This window comes from Passer domesticus, chromosome 18 (assembly GCF_036417665.1).
Source record: "Passer domesticus isolate bPasDom1 chromosome 18, bPasDom1.hap1, whole genome shotgun sequence".
Lineage (NCBI taxonomy): Eukaryota > Metazoa > Chordata > Aves > Passeriformes > Passeridae > Passer > Passer domesticus.
In genome coordinates, this window is record NC_087491.1 from 3757209 (window position 1) to 3780954 (window position 23746).

Below are 23746 nucleotides of genomic sequence, written 5' to 3' on the forward strand. Positions count from 1 at the left end.
ATTCAGGCACTCCAAAATCATAAAATTCTCCTAGTGTTCAAATATTTTTTCTTAGTCTGTGGTAGAGCAGTGATGCTGTGTTTTAATAGTGTTTGAGCAGGCCTGTGGGTCTGAAAGCTGGGAGATTTTTCCTCTGAGTGTGGCTTAGGTCCAGTGCTGCAAACACTTTGGGCACCACTTGCCATCTGTTACCATCCTCTCCTGCTGGATGTCCATGGGGTGAAGGCATGAAGCTGACCTCCTGTGGTTAGAGGTCAGAGCTGTCCCGTGCAGATGTCTGTCCCTGTCACTTCCGTCACCCTTCCTGCCTTTTTTAGAGCTTTACTTGTTATTCCAGTGTAAGAAAGTCTTGCACAAACAGCTGATCAGCCAGAGATTAAAATCTTCTCTGGCCTGAGCCTTGACCTTCAGTGTCTCCTCCTGGGTACCACCTTCCCTGATGCCCTCACTGATCCCATCAGTTTGAGGTGGGGTTGCTGTCTGAAAGCCAAGGGTTGCTGTTGGCTGAGAAATCCCTGTTGCTAAAAAAACCCACACATTTTTGGTGTGCAGATAAATTTGTCACAACTACAGCTCTCACAACTTTCAGCTTAGGAGCAGAGGCCTTCCCCCCACTCTCCTAGCAGCATCCTACACCAGCAGCTCTGATGACTGCAGGAAATGTGAAATATGCATTGAAATGACCCAGAATAATTCCAAACAGATCTTTTCTTGCTAAAATGTATTTTTAAGATGGCTCATCTTTGAGCTTTGTAGAGCTGCAGGAGGTGGTCAAGCAGAAGTTCAGGCCTTACCATGTGGGGTTTAGGAGCAGTGGGGGTGCACTTGAGCAGCAAGGTGCTACAGAGCAGCCAGCAGTTCCCTACTGAGCAGCAGGGTTGTTTTTGATCAATGTGGAAATTCATGTCTGGGGAAAAAAATACTCCAAGTAGTAAATGAAAGATATCTGGGACTGAGGAGCTGTTTTGTATAGGGCAAACCTGTAGGATTTGAGTCTCAGCTGGCCATCATCCCAAAGGGCAGAAGTATTTGGTAGCCACTGCTGGTTTTGTTGCTTCCTCCCAATCCTCAAATTTCTGTGTGTTCCCTCAATTAATCTTTGGAAATCTGACTCTTTTTAATGCGTTGATTGTTCCCCTCAGGTTACAGAGGGAAGAGGGGGACGGAGCCTGGTGCCCAGCTGGTTTGCTGGAGCCTGAAGATGTGCAGTTCCTGCAGATTGACCTGCACAAGCTGTTCTTCATCACCCTGGTGGGCACCCAGGGCCGGCACGCCCGCGCCACGGGCAAGGAGTTTGCCCGCGCGTACCGCATCGACTACAGCCGGAACGGGGAGCGCTGGATCTCCTGGAGGAACCGCCAGGGAGGGAGGGTGAGCCGGGGCTGAGGGGCTGCAGGGCACTCCTCCTCATCCTGCTTAATTGTCTGCTTTGAAAAGATAGTGTCTGCTAAAGAAGGCAGGAGCCTCCCTTGAAATGGAAAATGTAAACCCCTCTCCCTCTGAATTATTGTAATTTTGAAATTAAGAGGCTCTCAGGCAAAGATATGGGAATAGGAATAACAGTTCTTCACTAGGAAAATTTAAATTAAAATGCCATAATACAAAGCAACAAAAACCCCCCAGTGCCAGTGTCAGGACCCTCCACCAGGTGATGAGAGCAAGCTCTGTTCCTGTTGCTGGAACCCATGGGTGCCTTGAAGGAAGGGGTTTCATCCTGTAACTGGAACTCTGCAACATCCACTCACACCCTCACCCCCACCTGCCTCTCCCTTCTCCCTCAGTGCTGCCTGGGAGGGTCTGCACTCAGGCAAAGATATGGGACCAGGAATAACAGTTTACTAGGAAAATTAAAATACAAATGTAATAGTACAAACAAAAAAACAAAACAAAACCCACTGCCAGAGTCAGAACATGCCCTGCCCCCCTGTGTGTCAGGGTGGTGGCACAGTCCCATCCCATGGGGGCTCAGCCCTCCTGCAGTGCCAGCTGTGCTTCTGCTGGAGCAGGGATCCTGCACAAGGGGGGAGTTTTCCTCTGCAGCTCCAGGGCTGCTGGAGATGGGCCTGCTCTCCTCTGGGAATGCAGGGCAGGAGAAAGCTGCTCCTCTGGGAATGCAGTGGGCAAAGGCTGCTGTGCTGTTCCAGGCTCAGATTGTATCCAGGTAGGAATGCTTGGCTCCTGCCCTGGGCAGAGCATCTCCCCATGGGATGCTGGAATTTGATCAGCCCTGCAGGGACACTCAGTGGCCATGGACAGCAGAGATCTGCTGGAGGGAGGATTGGCTGCGGGAGAGAGAAAGAAAAAACTGCCCAATGAACAGAGGAGAACTGCCCCAGCTCTGACAGATGGGGATAGAACACACACCCCCAGCTACATCTTACATCCTGAGACATTAATGCATCCTACTCCATCCTGGCTCTGCTGGAGCAGTGTGTTCTGCCTCAATTCTGTGCTTGCTGTGCATCATCTGATCTCATCCCGCAGAACTGCATTGTTCCTGATGTGGGGAGCACTGGGGTCAGCAGTGGCCAGGATGGAAACTGCTGCTGGGTTTGTCTCTCACACAGTTTGGGTTTTCTGGCCCTGAGTAGGGGCATGCTCAGGAGCAGCACATGGAGATGCTACTCAAGGTGCATCACCTCCTTTGCTCCTCTCACAAGATGGGCAGGATTCTCAGCTCTTCTACTGTGGAGCTGGTGCAAGGGTGCTTTATTCTGAGGGGATGTTTGAAGTTTTCTTCCTTTGTCCACGTCCCTTGACCTGATCCCCCAAATCAGGAGAACTATGTCTCTTCACTACCTGTCTGTGCAAGTCACAGACATCACATGGGTGTCCTTTCTTAGGCACTTGTTTCTAAATTGGAAGCTGCCAAGCAGATGCCTGCTTTGGGATTTAAAATTGGAGGCGGTGACAGGGAATTAAGGAGTTTCTGGGTGTCTGATAGCAGTGTTTGGTGTATGGATGTTGAGGAGGAAGGAGTTTAGGGAGTAGGAAATGTGCTGAGCCCACACTCAGAGGCTTCCCTGCTCACCACAGTTGTCTCAGGCTGTCTCCAGGCCTGAGCACAGAGGGGGGCCTGTGTTCATAACCTTTGTTAAACTTCCCTTGGGACTCTCCCCTGCAGCTGTCTGACCTGGCCAGCCTGTCTCAGGCTGCCCTGTGGAGCCTGAAGATCTAAGCCAGACTAGAGAGGTACTGGGTGTGGTGATGTTTCCTTGCACTGAAGGTGCTTTGGAAGTCCCAGCAGGGTTTGCAGTGCAGGTTTTGGTAACAGCTTTTATCTTGTTAGTAAATTATTTGCTCACCCAGACCTTTGATCAGCTGTTTGCCATTACCATTTTATTGCCCATCCCTCACATTTTAGTGTGTGTTACAAAAGCTGACTTTATGGGAAGTCAAAATAAACAGTGGGGAGTTCCCAGGACAATGGTGGCACTGAGGGGAAGGGCAAGGGTCCCTGCCTGTCCCTGCACTGCAGCAGTGTGGGGTGGCTGGGATGATGCTGAACATCTCAGTCCAAGATGCCTCCTGTGCAGCACCAAACACTGCAGCACCTCTGGAATTGTGTTGGCTTGTGGAGAAAGGACATCAGGACCCTCCACCAGGTGATGAGGGCAAGCTCTGTTCCTCTTGCTGGAACCCATGGATGCCTTGAAGGAAGGGGTTTCATCCTGTAACTGGAACTCTACAACATCCACTCACACCTTCACCCCCACCTGCCTCTCTCTTCTCCCTCAATGCTGCCTAGGGGGTCTGCAGTGGGCAGGAGGTGAAATGGCAGCACCCCTCACACCCCAGCAGCCACAGGAGGAGCAGCAGCTCCCTCCTGCAGCTTCCCCCTGGGAACTCCCCAGTCCCAAACAAGGGGGTGCAGGAGCACCACTCTGCTGCCCAGCACCACAACAGGGAGTGTGGGAAATGGAAGGAAAGAAACTTCCACAGACACTGAAGGGTTTGATCTGCAGCCTTGGAAGAAGCTTGGATTGATGTAAAGATAAAGTACACAGACATTAGGTAGAAAAATCTTAAACTTATGTTTTTATAGTTATGACTATAGTTGTAGTAAGTAAGAATATGCCTTAAGTGAGAAACTGTATTGATAAGATGGTGAAGGGTTTATAATGTAGGAAACTGTATTGATAAGATGGTGAAGGGCTTATAATGTAGGGGTGCAATTGTATAGAGCAAGCTAAGTATTTAGATGTTATAATAGAAGCATATCTGTGTACACGTGATAATAGCCAACTGGATCAAAGTATCCACAGTGCAGTTGAAGTAAGTAAAGGTGATAGCTTAGAAAGGCAAAATAAACTTTGTAGCAACTGTCCATTGGATTAGAAAGTTCCGTATTGTCTTGTAATGAAGAACTTGTGGCTTCTTTGAGCTGTGGCCAGTTGCTTGCTCCTTCAAAACCTCACGGCCTCTGAGATGAAGTTCATCTGAGCAATAAATCGTTCTTAGCCTGACTGTGGTGCCATCCCCTCAATAATGAAAAGGGAGAGGTTGCAGCTCAGGCTGTTTCTCCCGCAGGTGATCGAAGGCAACACGGACACCTACGACGTGGTGCTGAAGGACCTGCGGCCGCCCATCATCGCGCGCTTCGTGCGCCTCATCCCCGTCACCAGGGCGCCCATGACCGTGTGCATGAGGGTGGAGCTCTACGGCTGCGTCTGGCACGGTCAGCGTCACCCTTGGGTGGGACGTCACCTACACACCTGATCAGGGACTGAGAAGAAAAAGTTTATCATTCTGCGTGTTCTCCAGCTTATATACTCTTAACAAAGCGTGATCTTAAGTCATTAATTACATCACAATAACTTATTCTCTTCATTGGTGCAAAGCAAAGGTCTCTGAGGCCTTTCTTTTTCCCAACTTTCCTAAAATCTTCTAATCCTGTACATTCCCACAATTAACATCAATATAATTGGCAAAAGTTTTACAGAAATTTAATAAGGCATGTATACACATCTACTTATGCACGTAGCCTAGCTTACAAAAATGTTTGTGTGTCTTTTCTAATCTGTTTCCATGTTGATGGCCTTGTCTTCTTCCTTGCTATGGATACGCTCAAAAATCATCAATTGTTATTTCTTCTATTAACTCAGCTTTGCTTGCAGGCCAGCTCTCAAACCCCTCCATAGGTGAGCACCCCTCCCCAGCCTGGCACTGCACAGCAGCCCTGGCTGGGGCTCCCCTGCCTCCAGGTGTGCAGAGGGGATCCCTGGAACTGCTGCTGTTGGTCTGTGTCATATGGACCATGCTGTTGGTCCATGTGTCATAAAGTTGTCACATGGGCACAGGAGATGGGAGGCTGCTTGCTGCATTTCTGAGGTGCATGGCCTTCTTTTTCAGATGGTTTGGCATCCTACAGCATCCCTGAAGGAGGGACGATAGCAGCTCCTGGCTTCCCCATTGTTTATCTGAATGATTCCACCTACGATGGCTACCAGGAACGCAGGTGGGAGAAGTTGTCCTGTTCTCTCTCTGTCACTGTTCAAGTTCTTTTCTGCTCACCCTGTCACTGGTGCCTTGTTTCCCAAATACTGGAATAAATTACATGGGGCTCCATGTTTTTCATGGTGGAAAAAGCCCATTCTTTGTTCACAGAACTCCTTTTTATACAGTTTTACAGACCTTGTGTGTGACTCTCATTGGTCAGGAGCTTTCTTGCCAGTTACTTATTGGTCAGTAACAAGTTGTTATTCTGTCTTAATTGGTCACTCAAACCCTCAGTGTGTACCTGCAGGAAAAGTAGTTTGTGAGAGATGGTTTCTGTTTTTCTGTCTAACAGTGTAAAACCAGTTTATACAGGTACTAGTTGTTTTTCACCCAGGAATAGATTGTTATGCTAATGAACTGCCCCCACTAAGATGCTTTCACACAGGAACTTACAAAGGCCTTGCCTGACAAGGACAGTAGGCTTGATTTTATGAAGCCTTTCTTTATAATTTTCCTACCTTATGGCAACACCTAAACACTTCTTCGTGCTTGTAGGATGTTGGAAGATGCTGGGTAACAATGTCTTGATATATTAATATCTGAATATATTAATATCTGGTGGTTTCAAACTGGGCTGGCATAGTAGTGCTTGGATGTTTTAAAGAAAAGGTTTTTGTGTACAGAATAGGTGTTGCATGCAGCTGTCCAGCACTAACTTAGGAACCTGGGTCTACTGGAGAGTGTCAGGGAGCTGCAGATGTAGGCACAAAACCCAACTTGCTAAGCCAGGACTCTGAAATTACTTAACCTCTAGTTCATGTGCCTGACTGGTAGGAATCTGCCTCTTCCAGATGCTAATCCTGGCTTGCAGTTCCAAGGCACCTGTACCTGTGCTCTAGTGACAGCAGGGCTCACCTGGGGTGGACTTGCAGAGGGGGTCAGAATTGTGCCACACTGGCATCTTCTACTCTGGAACAGTGCTAGGAAAGTGTATGAGGGGCTCTGCACACTCACATAGGAGTGGGATCAGGCAGGGTCCTGGCAAAGAGTCCAATCAGCCTTGAAAAGAGCCAATGACACTCTTCTCTCAGGAACAATGCCAGAAATGATCCTGGTTAGGCCAGGCTGTGGCTCATGAGCTGCCCATGGTCTCACTTCCCACCTTCCTGCCTGTCTGTGCCTGCCTGCAGGCTGTTCCCCACAGGTTCCCCCAGCAGAGGGTGGAGCAGTGTTCCTGCCAGGCACGGTGGGATGTTGCAGCTCCAGCTCTGTTGGCAGAACACACAGTGTCATCTTCCTGAGTGTCTGTTTTTGTTCTCCAGAGGCTCTACCTGTAGCTCAGCTTTGCTGTTGGTCCTTCACAGCAGTGCAAAAACTTCTGCCTTTTCCCAAGCTGGGAATGATGCTAAAATCCCAGCCCAAACAGCATCAAGGTGGTGCTGCACCAGAACAGTGAGCGAGTTCTTGTCCAGGATGGGTCAAGAGCAGGAAAATAGAAGTTTTGCTGGTACCAGTTGAAAGATGCATGTGGTTTCCCACTGGAGCTCTGGCTGACTGTTGGTTCTCCTGGCCAGGCACCTGTATGGAGGGCTGGGCCAGCTCACAGATGGAGTGCTGGGGCTGGATGACTTCACCCAGAGCCACCAGTACCGCGTGTGGCCGGGCTATGACTACGTGGGCTGGAGGAACGAGAGCTTCAGCACGGGCGCGGTGGAGATGGAGTTCCAGTTCGACCGCCCACGCAACTTCACCTCCATGAAGGTAACTCAGCGTGGTCCCTCTCCAGGGGGACAGGCTTTGGGTCTGGGGGCTCCCAGGTTGCCCCTTTGGAGCATTGAATGGGTTGGAAGGGACCTTGAAGCTCCATCCTCTTCCACAGGCAGGGACACCTCCCACTAGACCAGGTTGCTCCAAGCCCCATCCAGCCTGGCCTTGAGTACTCTTCTTAAAGCAGGAGGACACAGGAGGTGCCTGTATCCTCCTGAATCCAGAATCTGAGCAGGACATATCCCAGGTTTTCCAGTGTACACTGGTGAGCACTTGCTTTTTCAGAGCTCAGACTCTCCTCCCAGTATTTGGCTTGAAGGAATAAAAAGCAGACACCTGAAGCAGTTTTTAGGCTGCTGAGATGGATTTAGGATGTAGGATTTACTGACCCTTGAGGTAAAGAACGTGGCTGTGCTTCCATTTGCCTCAGCCTGTGCTTGTGCTGTGGGAAATTATTTAAACACACAGGAAAAGCATGAGTTGAACTCTGAGTCTGTAGTAAACAGCAGGATCTTTTAAAAAGGATTGGTGGCTTTTCTTGTAGAGATTTCAAATGAAGGAGAACCCACCACATCCTTAAGTAAATTGTTTTGGTGGTTACTTACTCTGGTTTTATTTTGTCTATTTTTAACTTGCAACCCTTGGCTGTTTGCCTGCTTTTGCTGGCAAAAAAAAAAAAAAAAGAGTCCTGCCTTCTCAGAAATCTTCTGCTTCTAAACCATGATTAAACCACTCTCTTAATCTTTGCTTCAGTAAACTAAGTTGGCAGACTTATTGATGCCTTCCTGGTGAGGCCAAGGGTCATTTTTGGAGCAGTCACCCAATCCTTTCTTTGCTGATTACTCTTTTTGGTACAGAATCTGGATCTGGATGCAGGCTTTCCATCAAATTGCAGAAAAGAATGGTACCAATTTCCTGCTTTTGGACGATTCCTCTTTGTTTGTGGATCTTGTGATGATATTAATCCTCCCAGCCAAGAGAGAGGGAGCCAGTGGTCATTAAGGCTTTGGGATCATGCTAAACATCAGTTCCAAGTTATTAGGGTCCAGGATAAAAGTCCAGTGTGGAAAGCATCACTTAGATTTTATCCCTGAGTTCACTACCCTGACATGAGTCAGTCCTTGAGATTATTTTAGGAAACTCCCTCCCTCCCTTCCTCCCATTTAGTTTATTTTATTGCTGGTGATTCTGCTGTCTCCCTCAGGTCATTGAAAAAAGAAGCAAATAATTTTGATTTAGGAATGCATTCCTCTTAGAAAAACAGAGAAGAATTTGTGCCTTAAAATTTGTAAGACTTATAGTTGATAATGTTTAATCAAATTAATATAATACACAGGTCCACACTATGCTAATTGGGGACAGATGCCTTCCAAAAATCTGTCTTGTAAACACATCCATCCTGATAAACCAAACACATCAGATCATAAGAACAGCTACTTCATCTAGCATCTAATTAAAAAGCTGTTCTGATTAGCATGAATTAATCTTCATTATTTATTGAATGTTGCCTCCTTCAGCTTTGTATTTCTTTTGTACAGGCCAAGTTGTCTGTGGATAATTTTTGCATCTTCTTATCTGATAGCTTTATCCCAGTCCTCTGAGCTTTCCCAGTATCCAAGAAACTGTTAAAAATGAAAGTTACTAACATTGCAACTCCATTGCTTAGGCTTGCATGCTGTAAAATTGGACTTTAGTAGGAGATGTTTGCAATAGACAATGTTTCTGTATCAGTCCAGGATGGAAACACATCCAACTCCTGTCCAAATATGGCACAAATTGTATATTCCAGGCATCAGGCTTTCCTGCCTGCTTATGAATGACTGTTTCTCCTTATTGAATAATGTTGTCTAAGCTTCATCTGGTCCTAATTATATGCAAATACCCTGCTTTTGTCTTTATGCTGCTCATCAGGCCTGTTGTCCTCATTAGTGCTTCGCTGCAGGACCTTGCAGAGGCCAAGCAATTAATGGGGTTCAGGGCTGTAGGGGATTTGGAAACTGCTGCTGTCACAGTGGCACATACTCCACAGTCACTGGGAAATCATTCCTGGGGTCCCTGGGAGGGGTTGGACCACTGTGCCTGCAGGAATGGAGCAGGCTGAGGGATACTGAAGGCTTTGAGTCACCTTATTTCTTCTGGTTCCTGGTCAGTGGCCACAGTGCTGAGATATCGTGGTCCTGAGCTTCAGGTCTGCATGGCAGAACTCAGCCTGATGCTGAGCCACCAGGAGAATGGGATGGATGTAGGCTTAGGTGATGGTTTCCCTAAAACTCAGGTCTTTAGTTGTCTTCAAGGTGTGCAGGGGTGTGTCAGGGGAGTATCTGCTTAGGTCTGTCCTGGTTTGTGGCTTTTGGAAGGAATTAGCTTAAGCTGCAGCTGCTAAAAGTTTCTAAATGCAAAGAAATTTGGGACACAATTCTCATCTAATGGCAGAGATCAATTCTGATATGTCATAGCTTGAGCTGGTCCCTCAAAAGAGGGACCAAGGACAAAGAAATCCCTGGAGCCCCTCATGCCAGGAGGGACAGAAGAAGAATCCAAGAGCATTATTAGGGTCTGGATCCTCCGTGCTCTTCATTGCTTCGTTACCAAATGGCTGCTGTGCCATTGTTGCCACACTGGCCTCTGAGACTGGTTTCTGTGGGGGATTGGTGGGTTCAGTAGTTCATTTTTTTAACATGGTTGTTACAGTTCACAGACCAGGATCTATGGGCTGTCCACCCCAGCTATTGATCTTTGAGTAATATTTAAGCTGCAGCTTTGTCTGTTCTAACTATTTTTAATTATCCGATTGTTGCATGCAAGTTTTACTACAATCCATCTTTACTATTATTAATGATCAGATTATTAGCTCCAGGCCTCATTCTAATCCATCTTTGACTTGCAGACAGAGCAATGTAGTTCAGATAAAGTTCAGCTCGTGGCCTAACAATTCCAGCTACTTATGTCAAGCAATTCAAAGAACACCAAAGTTTTAACACTAAGAGTTTAGGTGTGTTTTTTCTTTCCCATCTTAGGTTAAATGTTAAAAGGGAATTGGTTTGCAAAGCTTTAGATTAGTATGATTAATTAACTTTGGGTAACCCTTGATTAATCAGTCAGGGGTTTGCTTGATTGATTTTTATATGGACTTTTTGAAGAGCCTGCCAGGATCTGGACATTAATGTATCTTTTGCAGGTAAAATTCAAAGCTGCTTCAGAACAGCTTTTTGCCCAGAGTTCTCAGTGCACACTGGAAGAAGTCACTCATTCTGCATTCATACAGGGAGATACTGGGAATGGAAAATTTGGATGAGTGGAACACCCTTGGGGCTTGATTTAGGTGCCAGTAAATCTCCTCTCTGATGAATCCCTTCTCCTCTTCCCAGGTGCACTGCAACAACATGTTCTCCAAGGGGGTGAAGATTTTCCAGAGGGTGGAGTGCCTGTTCAAGCCCCGGCTGATCGCAGACTGGGAGCCCGAGCCCGTGGGGGTGGCCACGGTGCTGGATGACAAAAACCCCAGTGCCAGGTTTGTCACCGTGCCCCTGCAGCAGCGCGTGGGCAAGGCCATCCTGTGCCGCTTCTACTTCGCTGACACCTGGATGATGATGAGCGAGATCTCCTTCCAGTCAGGTGAGAGCTCCTGCAGCCAGCACACCTGGGGGAGCACAGGGGCAGGAGAGCTGCTGGGGCACTGCAGGACTGGGGCTGCACAGGGGCAGGAGCAGGTTGTGCAGGGGTGGAATTTTCTGAAACCCTGATGAAGGCGAGGGGAATGATGAATCTGACTCCATGTTCTTAGAAGGCTAATTTATTATGTTATTATATGATATTATATTATATATTATATTATATTTCACATTATATTTTATATTATATTTTACATCATATTATCTATCATATTATCTATCATATTATCTATCATATTATCTATCATATTATCTATCATATTATCTATCATATTATCTATCATATTATCTATCATATTATCTATCATATTATCTATCATATTATCTATCATATTATCTATCATATATTATATTATAGAATGCTATACTAAACTATACTAAAGAACAGAGAAAGGATACAGACAGAAGGCTAAAAGATAATAATGAAAAACTCATGACTTTCTCCAGAGTCTCGACCCAACTTGGCTGTGATTGGCCAATAAGTAAAAACAATTCACATGAAAACAGCTGTTGGATAGGCAGTCTCCAAACCACATTCCAAAACAGCAAAAGGCAGGAGAAGCAAATGAGATAATATTGTTTTTCTTTTTCTCTGAGGCTTCTCAGCTTCCCAGGAGAGAAATCCTGGTGAAGGGATTTTTCCTGAAAATATGACAGTGATATAAAGGCACTGAAGGGCAGTGGAGGGGCTGAAAGGTGCAGTGGGTGCTTTCCAGCTTTCCAGGCTGATGATGATACACATGAACAGGAGCACGACCAGGGCAACCAAAAATTGAACTGTAGAGCAGTTTGTTCTTTTTGAAACAGATCATAGAGTCCCAGAATACCCTGAACTGGAAGGGACCCACAAGGATCATCCATTCCAGCCCCTGTCTCTCACAAACCAAAGGAAAAGGAAACTTAGTTTCTTCTGTGCTTGAGAAATCCCTGTGAGCTCCTTTTTATGACCATGGGTTTGCAAACTGATTGAGTCTGAAAGGCTGCACAGTGAAGCATGAAATGAAAAGCCAGGAGAGCACAGTGCTTCTGATTTAAGGAAATATCCACATTTTCAGGTCAGGTTCCTGGGGAGTGGCTGCCTGCACAATTGGCCTGTGCCACAACCAGTTGCACATGGATGGTGGAGAATTCAGCACATCCCTGGCTGATCTCATGGAATCACAGAATCTCCTGAGCTGGGAGGGACCCACCAGGATCACCCAGCCCAGCCCCTGTCCCTGCCCAGACCCCCACCAACCCCAGCCTGGGCATCCCTGGCAGCGCTGTCCAAAGGCTCCTGGAGCTCTGGCAGCCTCGGGGCCGTGCCCATTCCCTGGGGAGCCTGGGCAGTGCCAGCACCCTCTGGGGGAAGAGCCTTGCCCTGAGCTCCAGCCTGAGCCTGACACAGCTCCAGCTGTTCCCTTGAGTCCTGTCACTGGTCACCAGAGTGAAGAGACCAGGACCTGCCTCCACTTCCCCAGCTGCCTTCTGGCTATGATGTTGATTTTTGCCTCTCTTTACCAAATATTTTGTTAGGAATAATTCAAGTATATCTAGAGGTGATGCGATCAAGTTTAGCAGATTAAAAAATTATATTTTTAAAAGTTATTATTAAAAAATAGAGGCTGACTTTCTTTCCTTAAGTCTTAACTATGATGCAGAAGTCAGTGCTGTGAGGTGCTTTAAAAGGCTCTGGAGGGAAAAGGACAAAAATTTTGGAGAAAGCTACCAGGACTGACAGGGAAAGGTGTGGCTGTAGCTTTCTACTCCAAAGTCTCTAATCAGCTGTAGTGAGAGGACATTCCTGAGGGAGGAATTCCCTGGGTGCTGCTTGTTGCTTACCTTGCAGACAGCAGCCCCTCCTGTCCTGCTCTGCTGCCTGAACATCAGCCCCCTCGTGCTGGGGTGGGATTGCAGGGACTGCTGGCAGGAGCAGGGAGGGTTTGTTGGGCTGACACTCTGCCCTTCCTCCCACAGACATGGAGAGTGTGAATCCTAGTTTCGTCACGGTGGCCACAAGCACCACAGAGCTCCTGGAAACAGAGCACAACGCTACTGAGGGCACCTGGGGTAAGGACTCTGCCCCTTGGCCATGCCACGGGCTCAGGTTGGGGAATTTCACAGGAGCTTCCCAGTTAACGTGGGCTTTCCCTCCATTTCTGGAGATCTGGGGATGGCCTGATCAGTGCCTGGTGCACAGGGCAGCTTGTGAGAGTCCCCTGAGCCTCAGCTGGCCAGGGCTGCCCTAGAACATGGGCTGGGGACTTGTGTGGAGCCAGTGAAACTCTGAGCACTGTCTGCTCTAGGATGGATCCACTGCAGGAATCTGTTCTGCTCACAGCAAACTTTGATTGCAGAAGTGCTCTGCGTAGCTCTTAGCTCTTTGAGCCTCTAAAATGAGAATTTCTGCTAAGAGCAAAATGTGAACACAGCTGGTGTTAATGTTCAGGGAGCTGCCCAAGATCTTTTCTCTGCCAGGCTGTAGGAAGTTGTCTGGCACAGAAAACCTCAGGTGCTTTAACCCTAGATTCTCCTTCTCTGTGATTGCAGGAACCACATCTTCTGTAACCAGCACCTGGATAGGGGAGAAGGCAGATGACTCCAACACCTCCATCCTCGTGGGCTGCCTTGTGGCTATTATTCTGCTGCTCCTGATGATTATAATCATCATTCTTTGGAAGCAATATGTTCAAAAAAGGTTGGAAAAGGTAATACAATGGGGCTATTTTGTAGACACAAGCTCAGAACTAATCATTAACCCTAATGAGCTCAGAGCTATGTGAAAAGCACAGCTCCGTGGAGTAGCTAAAGCTGCTCTCACAGCAGAGAGGATGCCAGCCCTGTCCAAGATATTACTGGAAGTTGCTGTGTTTGCAGCCAAGGCATTACTTAACAACTGAGCATCACCTCAATGTCTTGTTTTGGATTTTTCCCCTCTCCTCTGCAGGCCCCACGTCGAATCCTGGAGGAGGATGCCACTGTTCGCCTCTCCTTCTACAGCTACACCATTGCCAACAACCAGACCCAGATCCACCAGTCAAATCCCACCTATGAACGTGCTTTCCCACTGGATTTGGAATATCACCAGCCAGCTACACTGCTCCAGAAGCTTCCAGAGCTCTCCCAAAGTGCAGAGGATTCAGGTAACATCATCAGTCTCTGGGAGCTGCATGTTTCTTCATTTATTATTTCTATTGGATTGTAAAATGTGCCACTTGTCAGTGTCCAAGTTGCCATCTTTGGCTCCTGTGCAATGCAGTAACCCAGGGAGCTCAGGCAGTACTGTGGAACACTGGCACTTCTTGGCATGGAGCTGTGACAGCTGGAGCAGCAGTCCCACTAGAGGGTCTGGCCTTGTATTGTTTTTTGTAAAGACTGTTTATTTATTACCCAGGTCATCTTTTAGCAGCTGGTTTGGGCAGTCACAGCAGTCACACATCATTTGTGGAGATGCTGCCTGCAGCACTCTTGGGAGAAGACCTTTAACACCTTTTCCTGCAGTCAGGGCTCTTTGAAATTCCTGTAGAAAAAACAGAAGGAAATAGAGCAGGGAATTGTCCTTGGTGTCCTGGCTTCCAGCCCCCGGGGAGCTCTTGGACCCACACAGAAGGGAATGTTTCCAGCAGTGTTCAGTACTCAGTGAATGGAAGGGCAGTGCTGCATTCCTCACACTGACAAGTTGCTAAGATCCAGCATTATTCTACCCAGGGAGACTGATTGGATTGAGGCAGGGTGTGAATTTGAAGCAGAACAGTATTCTGTGTAATACTGACCCTGCAGGGAGTTAATTCTAAAGCATTGCCCCATATTTATGTGAACAAGCTGTAAGAGGGAGAGGAGTTTGCTACCAGGGGACATGGGAAATGGAAACCTCGATCAGTTCTTGTTGCAGGAGGGAATCCAGAGCAAGTCTGACGTTGCAAACAACATCCCTGCACCAGGTAATGGGAACTGATTGTACTTAGGATGAATCAGAAACAGAAAATCACTTCAGACTCGCCTCCCTGTCTGGGCAGGACCTGTAGCTCCCATGGCTGGCTAGAACAGGCTGTGTTGAGCAGGAATTTGCTGGCAGCTCACAGGTATTGTTCTGGGTAAAACAGAGCAGTGTGTCCCTCTTGAATTAAGTCCTTTTTTGGCCTAGAGATGGGGCAACTGAGAGGTGTTTTAAGAACTTTTATTTTATTTTTAGTTTTATGTGAAGGGTGAGACAGTATAGATGCTGTAATTTATGCTATTATCATTAGAAGGTAACTATTTCCTAATTACAGTACATTTTTAGTGTATTTTGTTTATTAGCTTTTGCTATACTATATTGTAAATGCTTTAATGCAAATTATTTAAAATTACTCTTTGTGGGTCTTACTACAATGTATCTCTTTATTTCTCTAAAGTATCTAGTTTTATTTGTAAGGTTATCTTTTGAAACTTGTATCTAGTTCTATTTCTCTTTTAATAACGTCTGCTTTATTTTATGGTATTTTTAAGTTAGTATTTTTTATTTCAAAGTTTGCATACGGCTGCATAGTGTGTGAGCCTTCTGTTAGGCTTTGATAATTCTCTGCACGTTCATTTCCCACATGTCCCGTGTGGGTGTCCCTCAGCACAAGGCAGCAGGGGCCAAATTCCCAGCGCTGTGGGGTTGGGAGGAGTGGGAACTGGGGCACGGCGGTTCTGAGGTGTGGCTCACCCGTGTCTGCCTCCCCTCAGTGTGCAGCGGGGACTACGCTGAGCCCGACCTCACCAAGTCCACCCCTCACCAAGGCTTCCAGAGCAGCGTGCCCCACTACGCCGAGACCGACATCGTGCACCTGCAGGGCGTGACCGGCAACAACATGTACGCCGTGCCGGCCCTGACCGTGGACTCGCTGACCAAGAAGGACATCTCCGTGGGGGAGTTCCCCCGGCAGCAGCTGCGCCTCAAGGAGAAGCTGGGGGAAGGACAGTTTGGAGAGGTACGGCCATTCTGCTGCTCGTCCTCCAGCAGAAAGGAGGTGCCTGGCAGGGAGGAGTCTTCTGAGGTGTTGCTGAGTGGGAATTGAGGGTTCTGCATTGCAGTGTTTTAGTTAAAGTTAAAATGCCCTTGCTCTTTTAGTTAAAATTACATTTACCCTTGGGGAAAGCTGATATCCCCCAGGCCAAGCCACTGAGCCTTGTGCAGCTGTGAGGCTCTGCTTGGTACCACTGGGGTCTTCATCAACAGATGAACTTGCAAACTTTTTCTGTTTGCTATCTATATCTCTGTAAATTCCTGCCTAGGGTTGGGAATTCAGGCTTTCACACCTTTTATGGACATCTCAAATGTGATGGCTGCCACCCACCTTTAGACATGTGGGTTTGGGAACTCTCCACAGTGCAGCTAACAGTGATCCTGGCTGCTAAAACAGCTCTCCCAGTCATGGGTGGAGGTTCTGGGGGTGCTCTGCACACTGACCCAAGCAAAGACAGACATTTCCCAAGCACTGTGGCACCCTCATATTTTCTGGCATTGCTGCTTGCTCAAGCCCCAGTTTGTCAGCAGCCTCAGGCAGAATGATGCACACATCTGTCATCTGCAAAACTTTCCCTTGGCTCCTTGAGCTCCTTTCAAGCTGTTAGTGTTTTCACCTCCCCTTTTCTTCTCTCTCTGCTTCATTTTCACACCATCTGTAGCTCCATCCTGAGCAGGTCTTTCTCGCTCCTGCTCTCACATTTCCACTGTCTTTTTTTTCCCCCTAGCTTTTGTTCACTCACAGCCCTAAATTCTGCTTCTCTATTACATTTTGGCAAGCACAACCCTTCACTGACTGCTCTGTGATGTGCCCATCTTTGTGGTTCTTCCATTCTGTCACCCCACCTTCCCTACCCCAGCCCCTTTCCTGTCCCCTCACTTCTTCCTGCCTCACTGTTTTCTGGGGAGGTGCTGACATCTTCATCCTCCTCACATGGCTGTCAGTGCAGCGCTTTCTGCTGTTGCCTGCATCCTGCTCTTGCTCCAAAAGTGGGACAAAGAGGATGTTCTCATTGGTTTGTTTCTGGTTTCTCCTTCCCTCTCATGCTGTCCTAATAACTGTAATAACTCCTCCTCTGCATTGACTGGAGATGGCTCTCCCATCTCCATTTTCCTTGAGGATGAATTCAGAGCCTGTTCCTTTCCATGTATCACAGGCTCTTTTGCAAATGTGCTGCACCACGTTTTCCTGTCTCTCCTTCTCCTAAGTCTTTCCCAAACTGGCCATCATGTGCTCTGCTCTGGCTCTGTGTGCTCCTAGAAGCAGGGCTCATTGCTTCTTTCAGGTCCCCATTTTTCCTCCCTCTCAGTCTTTTGTTTTCCCTGCTCCCAAGGAAGCACCTCCACCCCTCCCTGGTGACACATCACCTTGTATTTACCTGTGCTTAGTCCTGTGGCTCTTCCCTGTCCCAGGTCTCGTGATTGTGCTTTCCCCACAGCAGATTCATTCTCTGGGAGACTGCAGCAGCATCTTTGTACCTTCATTCCCGTTCTGCAGGTCTGTCCCATTTTCTCTGCTGTCTCATTTTTCCCCTCACCATGCTTGTGACATCAGTTCTTGCTTCTCTCTTCATACAAAATTAATCACGCTCCCATTACATTTCCCTCAGTGCTGCAAGTCTCTGACTGACACATCCAGTCTGCTCCTCTTTTCCAGGCCTTTTTCCTATCCACACCCTCAGGTCTGTCTGCTTTCCCCACCCAGTTCTCCATTTGGATGCACATTCTGGTAACTTCAAGTGTCTTGTCATCCCTTCTTGTACAACCCTGGCTGTAACTTTATATCATTAATCATTAATTTGTTGGAAGAAATTTGGAATTGTGTAGTCATTAGAGTATTTATTTATCTCTGGGTATACCTATGGATGAGGTGTTCATATCAGGGACACATATGCACACACTTTTCTCCCTTTTTTTTTTTTTTCCTCTGGAATTTGAGGATCTTTGATAACTGGCTTTGGATAATTCTTGGATTCTCCTCAGTGAAGTCTGAGCAATGCCTAGAGCCAGGCCATGGTTTGATGGTTCTGGGGTTGTGTGAGGTGCTTTAGTGCAGAGCAGACACATCCAGGCTCAGGAGCCTTCCTGGACATCCCCAGTAGGTGCTGGGTGAGCTGGGCTGGCCCAGGCTGCTGCAGCAGTGCAGTAAACCCAGTGTGGGGGGACTCACCTGGCTTTGGTCCCCATGGGCTCCTAGGTCATGGGCTATGTTATGTTGGGATCTAGGGCCAGCCCTTGGGTCATTTCTGATCACAGCTGTGTCACCTTCACCAGATCACTCACTGGTTCATTCTGCCAGCAGTGACCCAGCAGTGACCTGGCTGTGATGCTGTTTGCCTCTGGTTTTCTGCCTGTGTGTGCTCTTACAGCTGCCTCTGCCTTCTGCCCTGCAGGTGCACCTCTGTGAAGCTGATGGCCTGCTGGAATTCCTGGGAGTCTCATCCTCAGAATTCACTCACCAGCCGGTTCTTGTGGCAGTGAAAATGCTGAGATCAGACGTCAACAAAACAGCCAGGTGAGTGCCCCTGCAGTGCCAACCAGCTGGGGAGGAAAGCAAGCACCCCCCAAGCACAGGGCAGCCCTGGGGCCTGCTGTGGGAGTGTGTCTGGGGTGTATATTCCATGTGTTCCTGGAAGGAGCAGGACACAGCAGGGAGGGGGGGGTAGGGGAAGCTGCAATGTCAGCCTGAAATGCTGCATTAATCCTGTTTGCTGGGAGAGCTCAGAACCAGTTCCACACTTGAGCGTGCCAAGTGTAAATTACTCTGACCTGAGAACACAGCCCTCGTGCTGTCCTCAGACAAAGGAACGGTTCAGGTGTTTTCAAGGTGATTCAGAGGTGTTTTCTGTTTTGCAAGGAATGATTTCCTGAAGGAGATCAAGATCATGTCCAGGCTGAAGAACCCGAACATCATCCGGCTGCTGGGCGTGTGCGTGCGGGACGACCCCCTGTGCATGATCACAGAGTACATGGAGAACGGGGACCTCAACCAGTTCCTGTCCCACAGGGAGATCTACAGCAAGTTTGCCATTTCAAACAACATCCCCTGTGTCACGTAAGAGAAGCTGCTTGACTTGTTGGGAGAAATCAGCAAACAGAGCTGCCAGTTTTATCTGCTGTGCCTTCCCAGCAGGGACCTTCCTGCAGCCTGGCCATTGCCATGGCACGTGGGCACCACTCCTGCCTGGTGTGGGGTTGTTCCTGAGGCTTCTGGAGGTCTGTGTTCCCCTGAAGTGCCCCTGACAGAGCTGTTCTGGTCACAGAGACCACCTTAGATGTATTTATTGAGGTGACCATCTCTTTATGTTAGTGGGCATTTCATTGATATTAAAATCAGTTGCATTACAATAAGAATTTTGGGATGAAAATCAAGAATCTCTCTTAGGCTTTTAAGAAGTTTCATATGTTGTGGTGTCCAAAAAATATTGCATGAGAGGAGCTGAGTGTGTAGCTTCAGTAAGGAGAAGATTTCACCAGCCAACAGAACAAGAATACTTGGCAAAGAAAACCACTTTTTGTCAGCAGTGGCACTTGTCTCCCTCCTCAGTGGAAGGAATAAATCTGCCATAAAAGCATCTCTGCTATTGCAGAAATGCTTTTCCCTAATATATTCTGCTTGATAAGGAGCCCTGCACTGGGCAGGAGCTGCAGCATTGCTGAGCCTTTGGTGTGCTCCTCCCCAAAGGAGTACTGGGGTTTGTGGTTCAGGCACAAGGCAGGCAGGCAGAGCCAGCTCTGATGTGCTGGGCAGGAGGTGGCTGAGTTTTACCCTGGCCAGACAACACCAGCCTTGCTGCCAGGGCCTGTCAGTAATCCTGTCAGGAGTGTTTATCTGGTGTCCTGCAGTCAGGACGTGCAGGAGCTGTAGGAGGAGAGAGGATTTGTGTCTGAGAAGAAATAGATTCCAGCTCTCTCCAGTCTCCTGCCCCTTCTGCCCATCTGAAACCTCATTCACTTTTATACTTGTAGCTTTTTTCCTGGCCAAAGCCTCAAAATGTTGTTTCTTTATCTGCTCTTTGCTTCTCATTTGGCTTCAGCACTGTCACCCACATTGCTCTTCCTTGCTTTCCATTACTTGGCTCTACCTCTGGTTTTTCACTGTCTCCCACTGATCCTTCAGCCTCTCCTTTTGTCCCTATCAGGCAGACAGTGTCACACAGACAGCTCAGAGGGGGTTGTGTCCTGGCAGTGACAGGAATGCCCCTGCCCCAGGAGCAGCTTGGCTCTGCTGGTGCCTGTGGGCATCTGCTGGATGTGACAAGGTGCAGCCACCCCCCCAGCTCCAGACCCAGGTTTGGTGCATCAGAGGTGGGACCAGCCCTTCCATGCACAGGAATCACACGTTCTTCAGTCCTTGTGGCTCTCTGGTATTTGAAATGCATCTCCCTGCTCTGTCTGGCTGACTGGTCACAGAATCATTTAGGTTGGAAAAGCCCTCTAAGGTCATTGATGTTCTCCCAGCACTGCCAAGGGCACTGTGTCCCAAAAGTACCACATCTACGTGGCTTCTAAATCCCTCCAGGAATGGTGAGTCCAGCACTGCCCTGGGCAGCCTGGGCTAAGACCTGACATCATTTTGAAGAAATTTTCCCCAGTATCCAACCCAAACCTCCCCAGGCCCAGCCTGAGGCCATTCCCTCTCCTCCTGTCCCTGTTCCCTGGGAGCACAGGGACCCCCCGGCTGTCCCCTCCTGTCAGGAGCTGTGCAGAGCCACAAGATCCCCCCTGAGCCTCCTTTTCTCCAGGCTGAGCTCCCCCAGCTTCTTCTCCATCAGCTTTGCTGCTCTTCCAAAGGCAGCTCTGCTCCTCTGCCTTTGGGGAGCTGCCCTGAGGCACCACAATGACTCTGTCTGTCCTCTGTCCCATCCAGTCCCATCCCAGCCTGGCCCTCTGCTCATGGAGCTGCTTGTGTGGAGCCTTGGGAACGACCTGAGCAGGGGGCAGGAGCCAAGAGGAACCCTGCCAGGGTTTGGGTGGGACAGGAAGGATGGGGAGAGACCCACAGCTGAGCAGGGGAAGGGAAAACCTGAGGCTTTGGAGGCTGTGCCATTCCTGTGCCACAGGCCAACAGCCAGGTTATCAGGTACAGGGGAGTGGAGGAGTTACTGCTCTGGAGCCTATAAAAAGTGGGAAGAAGGACCTTTTATACAGACAGACAGTGACAGGATAGGGAGAATGGTTTTACACTGCCAGAGGACAGGGTTAAATTAGATTTTAGGAAGAAAGTCTTTGCTCAGAGGATGGTGAGGCCCTGGCACTGGCCCAACCCTGGAAGTGTCCAAAGCCAGGCTGGAAGGGTCTCGGAATAACCTGGGATAGTGGAAGGTGTCCCTGCCCAAAGCAGGGCGTGGAACAAAATGATCTTTAAGGTCCCTTCCAACTGAAACCATTCCATGATTCTGTGATAGTCTCATTCTTCTTTGTGTTCTGGAGGCAAAGACCTCTTTTTCTGATCTTTCCTGGAAAAATACAAACTCTGAGCAGTTTATCAGATTTGTTCTGATGGGCACTTGGTCATGTGAAGCATTTGAGCATCAGCAGTGGGAAACAGGCTGAGCAGCACAGAGCAATAGTGTGGGAAGAATGCTGAGAGTCTGATGGTCCAAACTCTGTCTGTGTGTCCTGCAGCTTTATTAATGCTATCTTCATTTAGCTAATAGAGAAATTAAAATTAAATTTGATGGAAAATGCATCTGTTTCTATTTTCAGTAATGTTTAGCATATTTAAAACCAAGTCAACTCTCTTTAATGTGAAGTGACACACTTATGTTAATATAAGCATTCGATAGTGGTGTTGTTTGAAATACCAGGCTAAGTGGTTTTTAAGATATGAGACTCTCAGCTTAATTTTTCATGTCTCTCTGCAAAAAGTTGGTGCTTTGATGCACAAACTCTTTGAAAATCTCGAGATTAATGTTTGATATTGAAAAAAAAAAAGTCTAAAGGATGTCAAGTTGTAAAGACCTGAATTTCAGGGCCAGCCTGTCTATTCCTGCTTAGTCAGCTCAGGATTTTGGCTGGAATGATTCAGTTTAGTTCCACTGTTATGGCAGAAATTAAAACAACAGGTCACTAACACATCAAATACAATGGAGTCTGAGTGTGGAGGAACTCCAGTGATTTTTCTTTGTTTCCCTTTGCTGCAGCCACTCCAACCTGCTGTACATGGCCACGCAGATCGCCTCGGGGATGAAGTACTTGGCATCCCTGAACTTTGTGCACAGGGACCTGGCAACCCGCAACTGCCTGGTGGGGAACAACCACACCATCAAGATTGCAGACTTTGGCATGAGCAGGAACCTCTACAGTGGGGATTACTACAGGATCCAGGGCAGAGCAGTGCTGCCCATCCGTTGGATGGCCTGGGAGAGCATCCTGCTGGTAGGCACTGCACAAAGCTGCTCTTTCTGCTCCTCTGCTGTTCCCTGTGTCCCTGAAGCAGTGGCACAGCTGTGTGCCAGGCAATCACCACCAACAGCTGTGCTGCACGTGGGGAGAAACCCATGGGGTTGTGTTGGACATAGATCCTGGGAAAGGAGCCTGCCCTTGGAAATACAGAATGTCATGGAATGGTTTGGGCTGGAAGGAGCTTAAATCCCATCCAGTGCCACCCCTGCCATGGCAGGGACACCTTCCACTGTCCCAGGCTGCTCCCAGCCCTGTCCAGCCTGTCCTTGGGCACTGCCAGGGATCCAGGGGCAGCCACAGCTGCTCTGGGCACCCTGTGCCAGGGCCTGCCCACCCTGCCAGGGAACAATTCCTAATTCCCAATATCCCATCCAGCCCTGCCCTCTGGCATTGGGAGCCATTCCCTGGGTCCTGGCACTCCAGACCCCTGTAAATTGTCTCTCCATGTTTCTTGCCAGCCCCTTCAGGCCCTGCAAGGCCACACTGGGGTCCCCCAAAGCTTCTCCTCTCCAGGTGAACAATCCCAGCTGTGCCAGCCTCTCCTCCCAGCAGAGCTGCTCCATCCTCTGATCCCCCTGGTGCCTCCTCTGGGTCTCTGCAGCAGCTCCAGCTCCTCCCTGTGCTGGGCCAGGGCTGGGGCAGCTCTGCAGGTGGGGTCTCACCTGAGCCCAGGGCACAGGGGCACAATCCCCCCTGCCCTGCTGCCCACGCTGGGCTCAGCCCAGGGCAGGGGTTCAGGGCTGGGGCAGCTCCAGCTCTCACCCCCAGCACCCCCAGGTCCCTCTCCAGGGCTGCTCATCCCAGCTGCTCATCCCAGCCTGGATTGGTGCTGGGGGTTCTCCTGACCCAGGGGCAGCTCCAGCACTGCTGAAACCTCCTGAGGCTCCTGTGGGCCACTGCTGGAGCTTGTCCAGCTCCCTCTGGATGGCATCACATCCCTCAGGCCTCATCTGGCCTTGAGTGCCTGGCATTCCTGGTAGAATTTTAAGGAATTGCCTTTCTCTGCTTGTCCCCCCAGTTGGGAAGCTGAGAGGGGCAGGGACAAAACTTCCTGAGCTCCAAGTGTCTGGTTTGAGGTTGTGGGGTTTTTTCACATCTAAGGGTCCTGCTGTCTCCCCTCAGGAGATTGTTCCACAACCCAAATACATCCAGTCTGGAGGATACTTAAGTTTTTTTTTCCTTGTAGCAGTTGGTGAATTACTTTCTTACAACATGCTCTCCAAGTACCCAGAAAAATTGTAATTACCTCTGCTGTACAGGCTGCCAGGCCCAAGCTCTCTGAAATCCACCCTCTTTTCTTGCTTATGGCTGCATCTAAACCATAAATCACTCCCATCCTCCCTGTGTGAACATCTTCCAAGCCTCGACAGACTGCAGGGGTTGCCAGATAAGCCTGGGTGAAGTGGGGCTGGGATGTTTTCTGCCCAAACAGGCCCTCCAGCCCCTCAAGTGTTTTGTGTTATTTTTTGAGCAGTCTTCTTTTTACTTCTCC

The 23746-nt window shown here is 48.6% G+C and overlaps 1 protein-coding gene across 3 annotated transcripts in view; it reads left to right on the forward strand.

The window, feature by feature from the left end:
- The window catches only part of LOC135283187 (discoidin domain-containing receptor 2-like), a 59973-nt gene that overhangs the window by 32172 nt on the left and 4055 nt on the right, over positions 1 to 23746 (forward strand). For all 3 annotated transcript variants that reach the window (XM_064393713.1, XM_064393711.1, XM_064393712.1), the window contains exons 4-15: positions 1143 to 1371; positions 4531 to 4678; positions 5353 to 5458; positions 7014 to 7200; positions 10575 to 10821; positions 12834 to 12926; positions 13407 to 13564; positions 13804 to 13999; positions 15567 to 15811; positions 18240 to 18361; positions 18704 to 18901; positions 21993 to 22227. In XM_064393713.1, coding sequence (XP_064249783.1) covers positions 1143 to 1371; positions 4531 to 4678; positions 5353 to 5458; positions 7014 to 7200; positions 10575 to 10821; positions 12834 to 12926; positions 13407 to 13564; positions 13804 to 13999; positions 15567 to 15811; positions 18240 to 18361; positions 18704 to 18901; positions 21993 to 22227 — 2164 coding nt within the window. The remainder of the gene's footprint in view (positions 1 to 1142; positions 1372 to 4530; positions 4679 to 5352; positions 5459 to 7013; positions 7201 to 10574; positions 10822 to 12833; positions 12927 to 13406; positions 13565 to 13803; positions 14000 to 15566; positions 15812 to 18239; positions 18362 to 18703; positions 18902 to 21992; positions 22228 to 23746) is intronic.